Source organism: Lemur catta, chromosome 4 (genome assembly GCF_020740605.2).
Source record: "Lemur catta isolate mLemCat1 chromosome 4, mLemCat1.pri, whole genome shotgun sequence".
NCBI classification, from domain to species: Eukaryota; Metazoa; Chordata; class Mammalia; order Primates; family Lemuridae; genus Lemur; species Lemur catta.
The window spans coordinates 71,205,091-71,225,617 of NC_059131.1; the positions used below are offsets into that span (position 1 = coordinate 71,205,091).

The 20,527-nt window shown below is 42.9% G+C and overlaps 1 protein-coding gene and 1 non-coding gene across 3 annotated transcripts in view; one reads left to right on the forward strand and one right to left on the reverse strand.

The window, feature by feature from the left end:
- NCAPH (non-SMC condensin I complex subunit H) overlaps positions 1 to 20,527 on the forward strand; it is a 35,671-nt gene that overhangs the window by 13,128 nt on the left and 2,016 nt on the right. For both annotated transcript variants that reach the window (XM_045550131.1, XM_045550130.1), the window contains exons 7-17: positions 939 to 1,128; positions 2,955 to 3,046; positions 3,843 to 4,048; positions 8,347 to 8,495; positions 9,117 to 9,223; positions 9,912 to 10,034; positions 14,278 to 14,388; positions 15,454 to 15,636; positions 16,114 to 16,230; positions 17,440 to 17,531; positions 17,935 to 18,010. In XM_045550131.1, the coding sequence (XP_045406087.1) occupies positions 939 to 1,128; positions 2,955 to 3,046; positions 3,843 to 4,048; positions 8,347 to 8,495; positions 9,117 to 9,223; positions 9,912 to 10,034; positions 14,278 to 14,388; positions 15,454 to 15,636; positions 16,114 to 16,230; positions 17,440 to 17,531; positions 17,935 to 18,010 (1,446 nt within the window). The remainder of the gene's footprint in view (positions 1 to 938; positions 1,129 to 2,954; positions 3,047 to 3,842; positions 4,049 to 8,346; positions 8,496 to 9,116; positions 9,224 to 9,911; positions 10,035 to 14,277; positions 14,389 to 15,453; positions 15,637 to 16,113; positions 16,231 to 17,439; positions 17,532 to 17,934; positions 18,011 to 20,527) is intronic.
- LOC123637659 lies at positions 2,481 to 2,584 on the reverse strand. The gene has a single exon (XR_006735007.1). It is a non-coding gene; the product is annotated as a small nucleolar RNA U13 (small nucleolar RNA).

The following is a 20,527-nucleotide window of genomic DNA, read 5'->3' on the forward strand; positions in this document are numbered from 1 at the left end:
ACTGGGAGGAAAACCCACCAGGCTGTGTGGCTGCCTGTGTGAGGGAGCTAGGAGAACACAGAGGTGACAGATGTGCTACTCTGGTACTAAGGATGATGAGAGAACCCATCAGTTCTGGTGAAGTTAGTTTCAGAGCTAAGGGGGCCAGGAAAGAGTCAGAGAACCACATCTGTGTTGTCATATTCAAGCCCCTCCCTCTCCATATAGTAGCCACGTTGTGAGGCATCAGGAAGACCTGTGAACCCAATACCCAACTGTATCTCCTATCTCAGGATCATCTTTGGCTTCTACCCCCTTGCCACATATGCATGTGCCTTGCCCTGTCCCTGTTCTGCTTTTGGGCTTGGTGTCATGTGGCTATGCCACTCCTGCTCCTGACCCAGCCTTAGGGACCTTCTTACATCCTCTGTCAGGTTTTACCCAGCCATCTAGCCCTATTGACTGTGCCTGTCATTTGCCTGAATGTCTTGAGTGTGTTCTTCCAAATCCTAGGAAATATTTCTATTCAGAGGAACAGTAGAACCTTGTGACTAGCTTCATCACACAGACTTTTTAAGCCAACAGAATTCGTTGTGATAGCATTTTCTGACACTGGCATTTTAGAGGTAGCCATTTAAAAACAGTGACTCATGAAAGGAGACTAGCAGAAGGATTCATGGCCAGGTGTATTGTAAATAGATTGACACAGTGTGTGCTTGTCACCACATACTGTCTTCTGGAACAGTATGCATTTATGCATCTGACCACATACAGCCTTTCTTTTGAACTGGGATTTTACCTGATCAATTAGAAAGCCCCTCCCTGCTTTTGCTCATGTGCAGGGACATTTCAATCTAGTACATACATCAGTGAAGGAGCAGGGTCCAACGCATGAGAGTTTGTATTTCCTTTGGCTACATACCATAATTCTTTGGTTCCCTCTCTTCTTTTTTATTCAGATTGATCCCATGTTTCAGAAGACTGCAGCTTCATTTGATGAGTGTAGCACAGCAGGGGTATTTCTCTCTACCCTCCACTGCCATGACTATACAAGTGAACTGCTTTTTCCTTCTGATGTCAAGACTCTCCCCGCTGGAGAACCTCTTGAGGTGCCAGATTTAGGTTGGGTAGAAATGACAGATTTAAAAGGTAAGTACAGCCTGGGCATGGTGGCTCATGCCTGTAATCCTAGCCCTTTGGGAGTCCAAGGCGGGAGGATTGCTTGAGCCCAGGAGTTCGAGACCATCCTGGGCAATAGTGAGACTTGGTCTCTACAAAAAATAAAAAAATTAGTTGAGTGCAGTGGCATGTACCTGCAGTCCCAGCTACTTGGGGGGCTGAGGCAGGAGGATCACTTAAGTTTGAGTTTGCAGTGAGCTGTGATTATTCCACTGCACTGTAGCCCTGGCAACAGAGCAAGACCCTGTCTCCAAAAAATATATAAATAAATAAAAAGTAAGTACAAATAATGCCTTTCACCAGAGCATTTCAGTCATTGGAGAAGTTTATAGAACCAGGGTGTATAATAAGCCCATCATGCTCTTGTGTTGCTTAAATCAGTGGTCCCCAAACTTTTTGGCACCAGGGACCAGTTTCATGGAAGATAATTTTTCCACAGACTGGCGATGGGGTCAGGGGTGTCATGGTAGTGGGGAGATGTGATCAGAGCTCAGGCAGTGATGCGTGGCCATTTCCTAACAGGCCACAGACTAGTAATGGGCCACGGCCTGGGGGTTGGGGACTGCAGGCTTAAATTACTTAGAAGGTTCCTCTGGAATGCCAAATTGGGTATCCTTTCAGGAGTGCCTAGCAACCCACTAACTTTTGTCATCTCCACAGCATGAAGTCTAAAACAGCAAACCATTGCCTCTTAGTCTATATGTGCCACATACTTTAGGTACTCAGTGTTTGCAGCCAGCTGTCACTGTCAGGGCTCATCCTGGAGTGTCAGAGTTTGAACTTGGGAAGGGGGATAAAGAGACCTTTAGCTATTCTTTGTTACCAATCCAGGGGTCCTGAGAAGAAGAGGGCATTATGAATTGTTTTGAGAATCCTCTGTGACAGTCTCAGAACTGACTTGTCCTATTACCAGTCCCCTGTACTGGCTTGGCAAAGATTCTAACATCCCTCCCATTCTCCCCATCCATCCCCTGCCTGGGGGATCTTCTCAGGATGTTGTGACAAGGTGAGGGCAGGTGTGAAGGCCAGGTCAATGTAGTGTAATAGCTACACTTGTGTGTAATGATTTTTACATGCTGAATGAAATTGATCTTTCCCCTCCAGGGCTATACAAGTATGACCATACCAATTCTTGTCCTTTCTATTCTTGCCTAAATTTTGCTTAGTGTAACTGTTTTATGCTAATGTTCTATTTTCCAAGTTTATGCCCTCTGCTGGGGCTCTAGTCCTCTGTGGTACATAATCTTTAGTTAGTTTAGTTTGGGACTAAAAATAAGTACCATTTCATGATTGCTTATGTACTTAGTGTATTTTTTTTTTCACATCAGATGGGTAATGTGCCAACATCGGAGCAAGGTTTGAGGGAAGTGCAACTCAAAACAGTGTGTGAAAACCCAGTCGTCACGCTTATGAACTACAAAAGGATCTACTTAGCGTACTTTTAAGAAGGGTTTTTGATTTCCCAACTATAGCACAGGGCACAGAGTTCATTTCACAATCAAATGTCTGTGCTTCAGGTTTCTCCCTCTAGTATTTTACTAATTTGTGGAATGACAGTGCGTTAGCCTAACCCCAATGTGGCTGTTGCCTGTGTACCTCCTCGCTCCCTGGGGAGTCCAACACATAGAGGTTGGCTGCCAGCCAGCCAGCCACTGTTGATACTCGAGCCTCTGCCGGAGAACAGTGAGGTGACTGTGTGCCTCTCCTCTCTATTGTGCCCTTTGGTGTCATTTTGCAGGGAATGAGGAACGTATTTGACCCACCTCTAATCTCCGTGTTCTTGCTGTCCTTTCCAGTGCCCTTGCAGCAGTGTGCGGAAGATCGCCAGATCTGCCCTTCCCTGGCCGGATTCCAGTTTACTAAATGGGATAGTGAGACACATAATGAGGTGTGGTCAACTTTTGGACTTATAAGGGCTCTGGGCACTTCTCCAGCAGCTTGTGGTTTCAATTAGATGGCCCAGGATTAGTTCTGCCCAATGGGAACCAAAACTGTGGCATCATTTTTTATTTAGTCAAGAGTACAGAAAATATTTCCTTTGGCACTTCTGTAGGGACATAAAACCTAGGGGGTGGTCATGACCCCCAGCAGGACTATTATATAGCTAAATGAGTTCTGGGATCAGCTTCGTGTTCTCTCTTCTGCTTCCCTAGGGTGAGATGGCCCTGCCATTAATGGGTGAACCTTTTTTGTCAGATTTACTCTCGAATGTGGTTATCCTAGTGGCCTTTGGTTTCTGAGGCTGCTCTCAAGCTTGAGGAATTTCCTGCTCTTTGGAGTTGAATCCCTTGGCACAGAGTTTCCTGAGAATTGTCATGTGTAGAGCTTTCCTCTGTGTATTTTTAGCATGGCCCCCTTTAGCCTACTTATTACAACTTCCAAAATAAATGGTCTCCATGGAAAACTGTTTTCTCTAAACATGCAGTTAATGGATGAAGATTCCTGTTTCACGTTTTACAAAGTGTACTTGACAACAATACAGCTTCATCCTGTGCTGCACAATATAAACTTCCTCAGCACTATAATGAGACTCTGGGTCCAGCAGTTGGGGGATGGGGAAGGGTGGTGCAGGGCAAGGAGAAGGCTGGAAACTGGAGTTTAAGGTTAAGAAGGCTGTCCCTCCAATGGCGAACTGGTGTGGTTATAGGAAGCAGAACTTGAAAACCCTTGTTTTGTTCCTCTAGTCTGTGTCGGCCCTGGTAGACAAGTTTAAGAAGAATGACCAGGTATTTGACATCAATGCCGAGGTTGAGGAGAGTGACTGTGGGGACTTCCCCAATGGGCCCCTGGAGGACGACTTTGATGCCAACGATGAACCTGACCACCCTGCAGCTGGGGATCACGAGGAGTTCAGGAGCTGGAAGGAGCCCTCCCAGGTTCAAAGCTGCCAGTAAGGCTCTCAGGGTCACAGAAAACGTTTCCATAGAAGTTTTCTATCCATTCTTAACAGATTTTTCTGCTGGGGGTAATCTAATTTCATTTCTGATTGGCTAGGCCCGTGTGACCTGTTCTACACATCAGCTGAGCCCTTCTGACTCACAGAGGAATCACACCTGGCATTGAATCTTGGCTCAGTCACTTTGGTTATAAAACTGACATGGTAGGAGTTTGTAAGGATTAGAACACTAAAGTGCTAGAACAAAATACCTGGGATCTAGCAGGCAATTTAGTCTGGCTGTTGTTACCACATGCATTTTCGTGCTCCTTTCCTACACACTGTGTATAGTCTAGCTTTTGGTGATATCACTGCATATCGGTTGCAGACAGAAACAGGCTTATGTGTTGCTCACAGAAAAAAGTGGCCTGAAGGGTAAGCAAAGACGGGTATTAGGCAGTGTTAGGTTACCAGATAGGCAGACTGGGCACAAGCAAGGCAAGGAAAACTAAATCAACCAATAAAATTGAGCATATTTGGAGGAGGGCTAGGACTCGAGTTGGTCTTTAGTAATTTAAATGTTTGATTACTCTAGTAAGCATCATTTAAAAAAAATCAGAACTTGGTTGGCCTTTATTATTTGTAGTTTATAGATTAATATTGTTTTAATTCTGGATATGATTTAGAAGCAGAATCCCACAAACCTTTACTGTGTAGGACCTCTAAAGGCCTTGAATGGGCCTGGGAGTGGGAGATTCCATGGGATTAGAGTAAACAGTACCTCTGTTAACTGTTAGGTCTATAACAGAGCTTTGCAAGCCTGGGATTGGAGACAGCCGAGCTGGTTTAGTTTGAGTAAAACCTTAGAAGTTATAGAGTATAATTTCCCACTATGACAAAAATCCCTTCAAAAACATTGCTTTGAATGTCTCCAGGATAAGAGATTTCTTTTTTGAGCACAGTTCACCCGTGTGGGAAATGATTAGGCTAATAATGTCTCTCAGAATCCAAGTAGAAATTTGGGGGGCTGAACATTTGGCACCTCAAGGTGAAATTACCCATCCAGGCCCATTAGCCCCCTCCTCTCCTGATTTGTACATAGCTGTGGTTTTGTCCTGTTCCCATTCTGTCTTCTAAGAAGTGAGAAATGGCAGGCAGGTGAGTAGGATAAACTCTTCTAATGTCATTTTCAAATGTCAGAGTAGAGTTGTTACTTTTCTTAAAACAGGTGACATCTGAGGGACTCACAGTAACAAAGGGCTTCAGTTGGCCTGGCGCGGTGGCTCACGCCTGTAATCCTAGCACTCTGGGAGGCCCAGGTGGGCGGATCGTTTGAGCTCAGGACTTCGAGACCAGACTGAGCAAGAGCGAGACCCCGTCTCTACTAAAAATAGAAAGAAATTATCTGGCCAACTAAAATATATATAGAAAAAATTAGCGGGGCATGGTGGCACATGCCTGTAGTCCCAGCTACCTGGGAGGCTGAGGCAGTAGGATCACTTAAGCCCAGGAGTTTGAGGTTGCTGTGAGCTAGGCGGATGCCATGGCACTCACTCTAGCCCGACAACAAAGCGAGACTCTGTCTCAAAAAAAAAACCAAAGAGCTTCAGTGACTTCCATTTTGTTTTGGAAGATGTTTTCTGCTGGTTATTTTGAACAAATGTCTCCATTTCTCTCCCCAGTTCCAAGCAACACAAAATCTTAGACTCTGTCCTACTGAGTGCACTAGGGGTAATAGGCCGTGGTTCTAGTCTCAGGTTTTGTTCCTCCTGTCTCAGCCTCCTGAGTAGCTTGGACTACAGGCATGTGCCACAACAGCCTGTTAATTCTTCTGTTTTTAAGTAGAGATGAGGTCTCACTCTTGCTCAGGCTGGTCTTGAACTCCTGACTTCAAGCAAGCCTCCCGCCTCTGCTGCCCGAGTGCTAGGATTATAGGCCTGAGCCTCTGTGCCTGGTCATCATAGCCTTTTGGGGTCTTTGTTTTCTCATCCATAAAATGAAGGGTTGGGACTAGATGATAATAGGAATATCTGATGTTTATTGAGCTCCTTATTATTCTGACTTTGTGCCAGACATGAAAAGAAATGCCTTACATGTGTTATTCACATAATTTGTATAACATATAAAATGTAATTATTTAATCCTTGCAACAACTCTGTAATTAGGTCCTGTTATCCACATTTTTCAGATGATGAAACAGGCTCAGAGGGGTTAAGTAACGGGGTGGAGCTGGTTGTCACCCAGTTCCTTTGACCAGTCCTGGCTGTATATTGTGACCTTTGGATGGCAGGCTTCAGTCCAGACCACCTAACTGAGAATCTCAGTGGGTAGAAGTGGGTAGGCATTGATCACCATCCTCAGGTGATTGCATTGTGTGTCCAGGATTGAAAACCACTGTACTCTACTGAAAGGTCTTCAAGGGCCTCTAGCTCAATGTGGGGTGAGGGCAATGCTGAATAATAAATACCAGTGTTATATAGGATGCCCCATGTTATTGGTTCCTGAATGGCAACACTTTGGACAACTGTGCATAGTGTAAAAGTGGAGCTCTTTATGCACATATACTAATAAGGACTCATCTGCCAAAGTGCTTGATGTCTAAGAGCAGCTCAGGTAACTCCCCTCTCCCTGCAGCGGTGGGGCCAAGTGTTCTCTAGCTGACCCATCTGCAGTACAGGTGTGCTTTTATAGTGTGCTCACTGTGTTTAAAGACCTAGTCAGGGCCCAGAGTACAGCCTCCTTTGTTCATGTGAGGATGAAGCATTCTGCTGCATGCTGGTTGGTGTGCTAGGAGCCGGCTGGGAGGAGACCTCTAACTTGCCGGTATTAGGGCAACAGGACTGAACCAGGACTAAGTGGAAGGAGAAGCCTTGTGATATTAAGGGCAGGGGGTGGGGGGAGGACAGAAGAAATAAAGAGTTCCACTGGAGAGGATAGGAAAAGTTTGATGGAGGGGGCAGGCCTTGAAAAATGGATAAACTGTGGGTTAGTTTAGTCACTGAGTGGTGAAGTTGGGACTGGTTGGGTGCCTGCCACACAGCATTATGTGTTGAAACAATTATTGAATGACTGGTGTTCAAGAAGGCCACAGAGCTTCTGTCCAGCCCTGGTCCACAGACTCTTGGGAATGGGAGCCAAGCTCTTCATACCTTTGCCTATAAATTCCCAGCCCAACTGCCAAAATTTTAACAAAAGAATAACCATGAGAATTGAGTGGGGATGCATTGAAACCATCTTCTTTCTCCCTCTGGAGTTCACAGTGCAGTACATTTGTTACTTAATAACATAGGCTAGGTGTCAGGTTCTATTATAGCACTAGGGCTTACAGACGAGAAATGTGATTTTTTTTTTAATGTATTTTAGTTTTTTAAGTTAAGTTTTAATAGCAATAAATGTATAAATAGCATTTCCTACTTCTGTTTTTTAAAGATTCTGTAGATAAAGCCAAAGTCCTCTTTTCAAAGCTTTTTTAGCTTATTCTATAGGGCTTGATGTAAGCGGATTTATAGATATGGCTCAATACAAATATAAAGCCACTCTTCAGTTTCCTTGTTACCTTTACCTTTAGAGGGCAGTACAGCAGCACTAACATGCTTTCTCTCATATCGGAGCCCTTTAGGAGAGAGCTACCTCATGGATTTTAGTACCTCGTAGAAAAGGTGAAAAGCCAAAGCAAACCCACCACGCTGGACTGGCCACTTAGATACTTTACAAACAGCAAAGAATAAAGCTGATGACTTAACAGATTATATGGGGGCCTCCAAAGTGGTTGAGGGACTAAAAATGTAAATTAGAAAAACATCTTGTTTTACCTTTAGTAGGAATTACAGTGGTGTCTCTTGGAGCCCTTATTTATGGAAATATGGTGAGGAAAGAATGAGGGACTGTCATCTTGTGTAGCAAGAAGCCTTGTGTATGGAAAGACCCTGAGGCTGGGATTCAGGGAATTATGTGTAATTCCTAGCTCTGGCATTTTGCTAGCTGTGTAATCTTATGTAAAAACTTAATTTCTCTGTACCTCTGTCTTCCTATCAAATGGGTAGACTAGCATTTTTTGAAGCACTTTGAAACTTCCAAAGTACTTATGTAAATATGATCATATTATAAAGCTAAGAGAAGGAAAAGCACTTGAGAAGTAAAAACGAAGGGATTGTTAATAATGAAGTATTTATATTGGACCTCCTCTTAGAAATGCTGCTCATTTGTGGAAAAGTGGGTAGGTAGAGTCTTTAATGACATCATATGACATTTACATGTAAATACTATATACATTATATAGTGCATGTACAAACATGATTTCATGTGTGTTACAGGGAAGAAACGATTTCTCTTGGAGATGGAGATATTAGGACCATGTGCCCTCTTCTCTCCATGAAACCTGGAGAATATTCCTATTTCAGTCCCCGGACCATGTCGATGTGGGCTGGCCCGGATCACTGGCGCTTCAGGCCTCGACGCAAACGTACGTACTTCTAGATGGAACTTTGAGGAAAGAATAATGTAGATGACCAGCCAGTTAGCAGTTGAGCAAGGAAGGGAAATGCCGGCTGTGGCTCTGTTGCACCTCCTGATAAGCTAAAGAAGCATACACATGAGCCAGCCTCCTGGTTGGACAATCGCTTGGCCTGACCTGGAATGAAGGGTCAGTTAAAATCTAGGCCTCTGAATGGGAAGAGTAAGTATCTGGAGTGAGGAGAAATGGGCTCACAACCTCACATTGCTCGCTAGTATCCGCATGACTTTACACAGCGGCGCTAGGTGGGAATGACGACTGAGCTTTAGGGGGCACAAAGCAGTTATTGCAGAAGCCAGCACTCTGCAGAGTGCAGAAGGGCTGTGCCAGCATTACGTGTTTTGCATTCTCTCTTTGAAAGGAAGGAATTAGCATGTTTTTTATGTGTTTTGTTAGCCAAAATATAAATTATAAGTTTAGGACAAAAATGAGGTGTATGATTTAGCATTCCTACCACTGTTGTGATGCTCAGACACAAATTCCATCTTGTTGATAGGGATGTCAATAGATAAGTAAATAATTTAGGCAACAGAGGTAAAACAGTGTTGACATCTATGTTCATTTCTGCAGAAGATGCTCCCTCCCAATCGGAGAACAGAAAAAGGAGTACAAAGAAAGATTTTGAAATTGACTTTGAAGATGATATTGACTTTGATGTATATTTTCGAAAAACAAAGGTTTGTGTTGGATTTATTCGTATTTGTGCTTTCTTAAATTAGTTACTTAAATTACTCTTTGCACTTCTCTTTCTCTTTCACCTGTGATTTTTTTTTTTTTTTTTAAGAGACAGTGTCTAGCTCTGTCACCCAGGCTGGAGTGCCATGGTGTCATCATAGCTCACTGCAACTTCAGTACTCCTAGACTCAAATGATCCTCCTACCTCAGCCTCTCAAGAAGCTGGGACAACAGGTGTAGCATACCTGGCTAATTTTTCTATATTTTGTACAGTTGGGTTCTCACTGTGTTGCTCAGGTTGGTCTCAAACTCCTGTGCTCAAGCAATCCTCCCACCTCAGCCTCCCAAAATGCTAGGATTACATGTGTGAGCCACCACACTGGCCTCATTTTAAAAAATGCATTATAAATTTAACTCTTAGAGTAAATGGATGGTTTCATTTTTCCTCTTTCCCTAAAGGCACTTTCAAAAAATAGTCCCAAACTCAGCTGCAGAAAGAATCAAATTTAGAATAAGGAGAATAATATCTATAATAACAAAATCAATTTTTTAGACAGAACTGTGGAACTTTGATGGTAGACTAATTGTCCAGACCCAAACTCCTTTAAAAAACAAACAAAAAAACATGTTTTGACCATTGTTATTAAAGATACCAAAAACACACATATTTTTTTATTTTTTAATTAATAGGCTGCTATTATTCTGGCCAAGTCCACCTTGGAGAACCAGAATTGGAAGGCCACCACTCTTCCTACAGATTTCCACTATGATGTCGATACTCTTGTCCAGCTTCATCTCAAACCAGGCACAAGGGTAAGGCTGTTTCTTGGTTCCTTTGAGCTGCGTTGTTGCCAAGCCTGCTGACAGCATGCAAGGAATCAAGGGGCTGGTAGTGTGACTGTTTGGTATTGCATGCCACAGGAAAGGAGAGTGTGTGAGGAGGGGTATGTGTTAGCTAAGGGGAATTGTCAGGAGATCAAATTAAGCTACAGGGAAAAGCTTATAGGATAGATGCACACGAAAGGCGCGGAAATATCTTACCTGACTAGAATGCTAGACACTGAAGACCCCATGCTGAAACGCAATAAGGGTGAGTGTAAAGTCTTTTGATAAAGTTTACAAAAATTTTAGTTATTTCTTGATTCTCTCACTTTCTCATTGAAGTTGTGGATTTACTCCCCAGGAGATGCTTTACATGGTCCACATTGCCTTGTTCATGATGCAAGTATAGAAGTGAGCCCACGATGACACATGGGTTCACATCCTCAGAGAGTCCCTAGTGCTGCACAACCTTCCTAGGGTCCTTCTAAGACTGTTAAATAGAGTGCTTAGTGTAGACGACCTAGTGTTGTGCCCTGATTACCATCTACTTCATTTGCCTGGGGCTCTTCTTGTGGTGCTGCTAGCAAGTGTATGCCCCTGTTACCAGGGCAACCAGACACTACTGGTTCATACTAAGTTCCATTTCATGTAGATCCTCTGCTCACTTGCATTCCTGGTTATCCTACTCTTGGTGTCAAGTATATGAACAGTTCATAGTTTCCCCTTCTTTATTTTGCCTATTTTTCCACAAAAGCTTAATGATATGTATGTATTTCCCTGAATTCACTGATATCTCACATTCTCTTTTTTTTTTTTTTTTTTTTGAGACAGAGTCTCGCTCTGTTGCCCGGGCTAGAGTGAGTACCGTGGCGTCAGCCTAGCTCACAGCAACCTCAAACTCCTGGGCTTAAGCTGATCCTACTGCCTCAGCCTCCCAAGTAGCTGGGACTACAGGCATGCGCCACCATGCCCGGCTAATTTTTTCTATATATATTTTTAGTTGGCCAGATAATTTCTTTGTATTTTTAGTAGAGACGGGGTCTCGCTCTTGCTCAGGCTGGTCTCGAACTCCTGACCTCGAGCGATCCACCCACCTCGGCCTCCCAGAGTGCTAGGATTACAGGCGTGAGCCACCGCGCCCGGCTTCACATTCTATTTTTATAAACCAATCCGGATATATTTTTCTTTCTGGTCAATATTGTCCACTTAATGGAAATACCCTTACAAACACGGGAGATGCAAAGTTGCAACACTTGTGGAAACTATGGCTGTGGTCAGTATTGATTAGATCCCAGCAGCAATAGTCATAGCACAGATAGGGCCCTGAGGTAGAAGAGTAGGGGAAGGCCGAGTGAAGGCAAGTGGTAGAACATTTCCACCAAGCCTCACTCAGCCCCAGGATGAAGCCACTTGATAGGAACTTGTGCAGGAACTGCTGTCTCAGGTCACAAGCCACACTCCTTTCCCTCCAGCCCTTAGGAACCTTTCAGTAATGTGGCATAATTTGCATATGTGAGGTGGTACTTTCTGTAAGGTGGTGATTTGCATATTCAGATATGAAGATGGTAGAAGAAAGTCATTTAGCTCATTGCATTCCAGAGCCTGGTTTTTTGTTTTTTTTTTCCTTTAAAATTGTTTCTTATAGGGGAAAGAACTTGTGCTTCTTGTCTATAGGAATAAATTTTCCTGTGTGTAGTAGGGCAGCCAGGCAGCAGGAGCTGGAGATCCCTTATTCTTCCAGCGGAGCTGCATGGGGAAAATGACTAGAGACATATCTTGTTTTATTGTGCTTCACTGTACTGTGCTTCACAGATACCGTGTTTTTTTTGCAAATTGAAGGTTTGTGGCAACCCTGCATCAAACAAGTCTATTGGTGTGCCATTTTTCCAACAGCATGTACCTACTTCATGTCTGTGGCACATTTTGGTAATTCTTGCAATATTTCAAACATTTTCATTTATATTATATCTGTTATGGTGATCAATGATATTTGATGTTATCATTATAATTGATTTGGGGCACCACAAACTGTGCCTATATAAGAATGTGAACTTAATATTTTATGTTCTGACTATTCCACCAACTGGCCTTTCCCCTGTTTCTCTCTTCTTGGGGCTCCCTATTCCCTGAGAGACAATATAGAAATTAGGCCAATTAATAATCCTACATTGGCCTCTAAGTGGATCTGGGCAAAGTCAGTTGAAAACCTGTGGAAAGGATTCACCATTCTAGAGGCCAATAAGAACACTGATGATTCATGGGAGGAAGTCAAAATACCAACATTAACAGGAGTTTGGAAGAAGTTGATTCCAGTCCTCCTGGGTGACTTTGAGGGGTTTAAGACTTCAGTGGAGGAAGTGACTGCAGATGTAGTGGAAACAGCAAGAGAACTAGAATGAGAAGTAGAGCCTGAAGATGGGACTGAATTGCTATAATCTCATGATAAAACTTGAACAGATAAGGAGTTGCTTATGAATGTACAAAGAAAGTGGTTTCTTGAGATGGAATCTACTGGTGAAGATACTGTGAACATTGTTGAAATGACAACAAAGGATTTATAATATTACTTAAACTTAATTGATTAAGCAGCAGTTTGAGAGGATTAACTTCAATTTTGAAAGTAGTTCAAAACAAACTATCAAATACCATCATAGGCTACCAAGAAATCTTTTGTGAAAAGAAAAATCAATCAGTGCAGCAAACTTCATTGTCATCTTGTTTTAAGAAATTGTCACAGCCACCCCAACCTTCAGCACCCCATCAGTCAACATCCTGACAAGACCCTCCATTAGCAAAAAGATTATGACTCGCTGAAGGCTCAGATGATTGTTAGTATTTTTAGCAACAAAGTATTTTTAATTAAAGTATGTACATTGTTTTTTAGACATAGTGCTATTGTATATTTAATAGACAACAACATAGTTGTAAGCATAACTTTTTTAAGCACTAGGAAATCAAAAAATTCCTGTGACTCGCTTTATTGCAATATTTGCTTTATTCTGGTGGTCTGGAACCAAATTCTCAATATCCCTGAGGTATGCCTGTATTAAGCACTGGACATTTGGCTAGGGACTATTGAAAATGTGCCCAGAGGACAATATTCTAAATGGAGAGGGATTTAGAAGTTGTGTCACATTAGGAACAGTAGAAAAAATGGGGCATTTCTTACTAAATATTTGTTGTTAAATATTATTTTTGAATTTGTATTACAAACACATGGTGAGTTTATTTCGGTTTTTGAAATGCAGAATTATATTAAAACATTTAGTGTACTCTTGTACACACCTCCAACCACATTTCCGCCACTTCAGAGACACAGATGTCAGGTAAATCACTGATCTAAGGACCTGCAAGTATTTGAAAGGCTGTGTTCAACAGGCACCCAAAAGAGGAGGCAGGGTTGTTCTGTGAGGCTCTGGAAGCAGGACAATGACCTATGAATGTAATTAGAGGGAAAGAACTAAACATTTCTCCTTTTGCTTTGTAGGGAACAGTGGCTGCCTTCCAGGAATGGGACAAACTGAGTGTTAATTAAGGTCATGGGCTTTCTGTCAGAATTGTTTAAGTGCAGCAAGTTGATTTCCTTTTAGAGAGCTGTAGGTTTCCAACTTTTGGTTTTAGTGAAGGAAGTTTCTTTCAGATAAAACTGTGTAGAAGACCTAATTGCAAATCAGACAGAAATGGAGCTCCTCTGGTTTATTTGGGATGGGTGGAGGCTCTGAGCCCTGCTACATCAGGCTTGCTGTGTGCAGTTGAAAAGTTCGTTGGACTTAGGTGGCTTGTCAGGGGCCTTCTTACTCCAAAATCATGTGATTCTAGCAGAATATTGGCATAGGAACTAAGATTTCTTTCCCAAACCTAGTTTAGTAGCTGTTTTTGTTTTTGTTTCTGTTTCTGTTTACCAGAATCTCATTTTGTTACCTGGGCTAGAGTGCAATGTTGTCATCATAGCTCACTGCAACCTCAAACTGCTGGGCTCAAGTGATCCTCCTATCTCAGTCTCCCTACTAGCTGGAACTACAGGTGTGCACCACCATGCCTGGCTAATTTATTGTATTTTTTGGTAGAGATGGGGTCTCACTCTTGCTCAGGCTGGTTTCAAACTCCTGACCTTAAGTGATCCTCCCGCCTCGGTCTCCCAGAGTGCTAGACTCACAGGTGTGAGCCACCTTGCGCGGCCAGTAGCTGCTTTTCTAACAATTGCTTTCTGCATTTATTCTTTCCTTTATTCTAGTTACTTAAGATGGCTCAGGGCCAGAAGACAGAGACTGAGCATTATGAAGAAATTGAAGACTATAATTACAACAACCCTAATGACACCTCCAACTTTTGCCCTGGATTACAGGTAAAGGGGGGAGAAAAACTCAGTCCTCTCTTCTAAGCTGTGGAATCTTTCTTTCCTGCTTCCCATCTCCCCCTTCCATATCGCAAGAGACTATAGAAAATTCCAAATCCACTGAAGATTTTCTGGGTGCAGGGTCTGACTTCAGTGCAGAGAACTGAGCAGAGCTGAGGAAACAGCCTCAACCTTGGCCTGCCTTACCTCAAACCCTACACACAGGAAGCAAATAGCCACACTCTAATGAATGAGTTTGACATACAGATGGGTCTTTAGCCTGTGCTACAAAGCACTAATCTTGATGCTTTGAGGATTTCAAAGGAACGTAAACACTTTCTGTGCTTAGGAGCTAACGTTTTGGCTGAGTAGACAAAACATAGACATGAGGTGAAAAAATAAGTGTTTGGGATATATCTTAGGAGACCAGGCTTCTAGCTCTAATTTTAGTCCTCTCATTTGTGAACTTGTACGAGTCACTCCCCATCTTTATGTTCCATATCCCTTCTGTGAATCTATTTATGAGACAGCTAATATAGGTAACAGAAATGGGAAAAATATTAGATCTCATCTGTGTTCCTGTACATGGGGAGGGTGAAAAGAACTGGAAGAATAATTTATTCACCTTATTTTCTTACTTGGAGGAGAATTAGGTGGTTATATTTTAGTGAAGATCCAGACTGAACTCTTGACCAGTGTTTCTCAAACTTTTACCTTTTTAATAAGAATCACCCAGGGAGCCTATTAAATGACCAATTCCTGACCACCACGTTGCCCCCACCCCAGAGATTCTGATCCACTCTGGGCACGGTCCCAAGAATGACTTTTCACTGGCTCCCAAGTGGTCCCTCTGCTACTGACTAGATGACACCCAAAATCTCCTGTGATGTTTCTGGTATTTGGAGAATCCTTTCAGTAAAATGAAATCCTAAATTGATTAGAAGAGGACACCTGGCAGTTATGATTACTAAATTTCTTTTAACTCCTGCTCAAAGGGTCTATTTTATTATTATTTATTATTCTAAGCTCCTCTGACAGCTTCTATCAAAATTGAAGAGCTATTTCTTTCCCCAGGCTGCTGACAGTGATTATGAAGAGTCAGATAACTTATTTGTGGGACCAGCTGGGACCTTCGACATCACATCTTATCCTTGTCATCCATCTAAGACAACACAAGAGAACAATGACAATCCTGAAGTCCAAGGATTAGATATCACAACATATGGGGAGTCAAATCTTGTAGCTAAGCCTCAGAAGGTAAGAATAAAACAGCTGAGAATTATATTGTTTGCCTGAAATCTATTTAATTTGCCTCCTCTATGAGAGTCACATCAGTAATAGGTTTATATGCTAATTCAATGAGGCTAGCTAGCTACATGGCTCTGAATTATCTTGGCCAGATTTAGTTTGTATTAAATTATGATGCATTAACCATTTATCTATTCCATACCAGGTGGCAGACTTGGTGCTTTCATTAATATTTGATTCACTTATCTCTTTTACACTGGAATTCAAGGTTAGCCTTAATGTGACTTGTATTAATACTTGATCAAAAAGAAATGAGATCTGACATGAGGTACTCTATTTTAGTGTGTCCCAAGAGAGCTCTGTAATTCTGTGGTTGAAACTGAATTCCTTCTTTATTGGAACTCCAGACTTTTGTTTTTATAGTGAATTGATGGTAAATGCTCTTTTTCTTTTGCTTAGTTTTAATTTGTCATATATGTATTTCAGGTGAATAAAATTGAAATTCAGTATGCCAAGACTGCCAAAAAGATGGACATGAAGAAGTTGAAGAAGAGCATGTGGAGTTTGCTGACAGAGTTCTCCAGAAAGGAAACAGATACAGAGGTAAATGTACCTTCCTGGTTCTCTAGGTGCCCAGAATGTGGGAGTGGAGTGGCTGATTTCTACAGCTGGAAGATGCTTCCATTTGGTCAATGGCTCCAACACAGAAAAATTTATTCAAAAATATAAGGATGAAATCATGCCTCTAAGACATAAATGAACCAAGTACACAAACAGGAAGGTCACATGAAAGGTGATACAAATGGCAAACTAGTGCATAGGATGTGATTCAGTCTTGCTGGTAATCAAAAAATACAAATGAAGGCATCTTTATGCTGCTTTAAAACAGCAGCAGTTTCAGCAATTAAGTAGTGTTTTCCAGCACTGAGTTGAGGAAAATGTGGAGTACTTATTCACTGCTGGTAGCAATTTAAGTTAATGCATGTCCCTATGACCCTTTTGGAAAGTAAATTACAACTACATCTTAGGTGACATGAAATGTTTACACCCTTTGATCTAATAATTCTGATTTGAGAATGTATTCTCTGTAGGAAAGTAGTGGGAAAATAATTATTATGCTATAAGATTCTCTTTCTCCTTCAGAACAAGGTGAGACCTTGATTAACTAGGTCCAATTCAGTGAAGTCTCAGCTAGAATCCTTCCCTCTTTTTTCTGACTCCTTCCGGTCAAGGAATGTTCTGAGCTTTGCAAACTCAACCCATTCTCTTCCACTTCTGCTGGCTAAGAAGTGAAAACTCATGATTTGATTGAGGACCCTAAGCTGTGTAGTCTTGAATATTAGAGAAAGCTTGAGTCATATTCATGAGGTTTTATCAACTAAAACAGAATGGGATGCAAGTGGAAAAGTTTAAGTGGGAAGCTTGAGTTTATTTTTAAATATGGATTTTGTGCTGCCGTTAGCTGTGTAGTCTAGTTGAAACTATAAATCATCATGGCTTTTTGTTACTGTTTGTTTGGTTTTTTTCCCAGAAAGATCTACAAGCCTCTTTGCAATGTCCCCTTTACCAGTATTATACTGGCTATTGACATGCCTGTTTACCGTAACTCAATAAATGTCAGTGTCATGATCTCAGGCTGAGGCACTGGTTCCCTTCATAGATCCTTTTCCTTAAAAAATAACTAAGAAATTATTTTCATTTCATTTAGATATAAAACTTTTCTTTTTTGGTGATACAACTTTGTAAGTTTCTGTCACACTTTCATAAGTAAACTAGCCCCAAATATCTGACCTGTAAATGTGATTCTGTTAGGCAAACCACAGTGGAGCTGGAAAAGAAGGGGCCCCAGTGGAGGTGGCTGGCGAGAAGATGCTCAGTGGGCTCACAAAGGACCTGCAGAAGAGGTGCATGCTGGGAGACATGGGGTGGGAGAGGTTGGGGTGTTCATCATCTCTCCTGTGTGTCCCAGCTGAGCTCGGCTGGGTCTGTTAGTGTGATGGACCCCTCCATGCACAACCTGTTTAATATAACAATTGTTGCAGCTTTTCTGTTTCTTCACTGCATTGATAAGTTAAAGTAGAACAGATTTAAAAAAGCATTTTTCTGTGCTTGATGGCTGGAGTGCAACATGAGATTTTTTTTTTCTGAATAAGAAACTAGAAAAACCTGCTTATATTCATCTGAAGTATTTCTTTGTTTCTCATTCATGTGAGAATGGGAAACGTATGTATTATTCATACTTGATGAATAAGCCTTTGTTCTTAGATTTGCAGTGACCTAGCTAAACACTTGCCCCTTTGTTTCCAGCCTGCCCCCTGTTATGGCTCAGAACCTCTCCATACCTCTGGCTTTTGCCTGTCTCCTGCATTTAGCCAATGAAAAGGTAGGTAATTATGGTAAGCATTGGAGTATTTGAGGGTTCCCTATTTGTGTCAACTCATTTGAACATTTTATTAGATCCTTCATGGGCTGCTGTAGGATATCTTAAATACAGTAATTTAGGCAGTACCTTCAACCTAAAGGATTAACCGGGCACCTAGAAGTAACTTAGAAAAAGGCCATCAGGTTTGATTAGCAATGAAAATAGTGAAGAGGACCCAAACAGGAAAATTTTAGATGATAGAATTATTATCAGTTAGTTCCCCAACCTGAGAACATAAAGTGCTTTTACTTCATTGGGTGTTAAAGACTTTAAAGGCCAACGCTTGCCAAAGTCAAGACACATGGGGGAGACGGCAGAAAAAAGAGGAGAGAGATGAGGATGAAAGGAAGAGAGAGTAGTAATATATGGGGGCAATGGCCAGGAAAGTAGAGCTGCCAAGGGCAGTGAAGAAAGTCTTAGGAATAGAGCTGTCTGTCCAAGGAAGGAGAGTCCCACAGTGCCAGCTGGGTCGGTGTGGCAGGCTCCTCCTTGTGCCACGCCAGCCCACAGCTGTGTTGCTATGGGACAGCTACTGAAAGAGCAGAGGGAGACCCATCTTCTCAGGAGGTTGGTAGTGCTACCCGGGGTCACCGCAATGAGGGCAGCCAGCAGCAAGTCCATGTATTTGGACACTGCCGGACACTTAGTGTCCTTTAGCATCCCCAGCCACCTGGTCCACAATGAAGACCTTGGTACCTGCAGTGGAAGGAAGGCTGCGGGCTGGGGCACTGTGGCTGCTCTGTGCACCACTGCTGTAGACTCTAAGCCTGCTCTCGGACAGGCACCCTGCCCGGAAGCAGGGGTGGCACTGGAGTGCGGTACCTGTCTGAACGCTGAAGTGCCATGTGAGAGTCTAATTAGATAGGATTTCAGTGGAATGGTAGCCAAAGCAGGATGCTGGTAGAAGTGCTCAGGATTTCGTACATGCCAGCATGTGACCTCTGGCCTCATAATGAAGTCAGAAGCAGTGAGAATTGGCTGGCTCCATTTCTCAGGTCTGCCTCTGCTTAGGAGAGAGGCTCCCCTATAGGATTAGGATGACCTGTGCAGCACAGCTACCAGCCAGTCCAAATGACCCACCACTGGGAGTCAGGGACCAGTTTTTCTCTTGCCCATGGCTTAGCTCATGACCTCACTGAAGAAGAAAAAGATACTGTCCAGTTGGCAGAAGCTAGTTTTTATTTGAGTGGGAAGCAGGTATAGAAGAGCCACTGAGCCAGGACCAAGCACAGTGTGTCTCCAACTGCTGTGCTGACCAAAGGGCCTGTAACCACCAGTTTGGGTATTCAAAAGTAAGGCCTGAACAAAAGAGCCCAGTTTAGCTCCCGAGAGGGAATGATTGTGCTTCAGAACCACTGCGGATGGTTGTCAACCCAAGAATGCTCGACCTACATGGCTTGTGATTGGAAGGAAGGCAGGCAGCAGCTGATTCTGGAGAGACGACCTGTCTTCTTCAGAAGCCCGTGAAGGCGATGGTGGGACGCATGCAGCACCTGTCTGTGGTTATGGAGATGGTAGTTCCCATACCTGACACATCCTAAGGTGCCTGATGTCAGACGCAAACTACATGATGAAAGAATGACTAAGGAAAAAATAAAATAAAAATATATATTGCCCTGTGGATCCACAGGTAGCTCTGCTGAGGATTCTCCATCTGAGGTAGATGGCACTCAGGCCATCCGTCTCTGTGACTTCAGGAGTGTTGCTGCTAAGCTGTTGGGGGGAGGCCTGGAATCTCATTCTCACACCATTTTTGTGGATATAGGTGCTGCTCTCCTAGCACACCAGGCTCCTAAAGCGTAGGGTGCTTGCAAAGCTCAGAAACCCCGCCCTGGGCTGTGCCTCCACAGAAACCTGCCTTTTGCCCGTGAGAGAGCAGCTTTGTGTCCCTCACTTGGTTCCCAGTTAGTCTGGCTGAGTCAACACTGCTAAGAAACATTGGTGATTCTGTGGCATCACTGAGGTTTGTGCTACTCTGACTCTATCTAGCTCTGCTTTCCTGCCCCCAGTGACAGGCTTGTTCGCTTTGCTGTGATCAAGGCTCTTTTTAAGGGCCCCAGAGGGCTCAGCATTTGAAGAATGGGGGATGGCCATAGCCCATGACTTATTGGGCTGAGCACTGAGGCCATTACTGGGGCTTGGCTTTGAGCTATTTGAGAAGATTGGACTGGTAACATTGGCCATGATATTTATTGTGATAATCTACAAGGATCTATGGTAACTCAGAGCTTAGAACCACCAAGAGAAATATTCTCAGCGCTTCATATAAGAACTTGATGTTTTCTCAGCCTTCCTTCTCTCAGTCTTGTACTCCCATGTAGACTCTTCCTCTACCACTCTGGTAACACTCTCAGAGTTAGAATCCAGTAATAGACATGGGCCCTCTGCCCCATGGGCTCTGCATGCTAGCAGCATGTGACTGATTAGCCAAACCTAAGCAACTTCGGGAACCTGAGCTGCAGAAAATGTGCAAGGTGT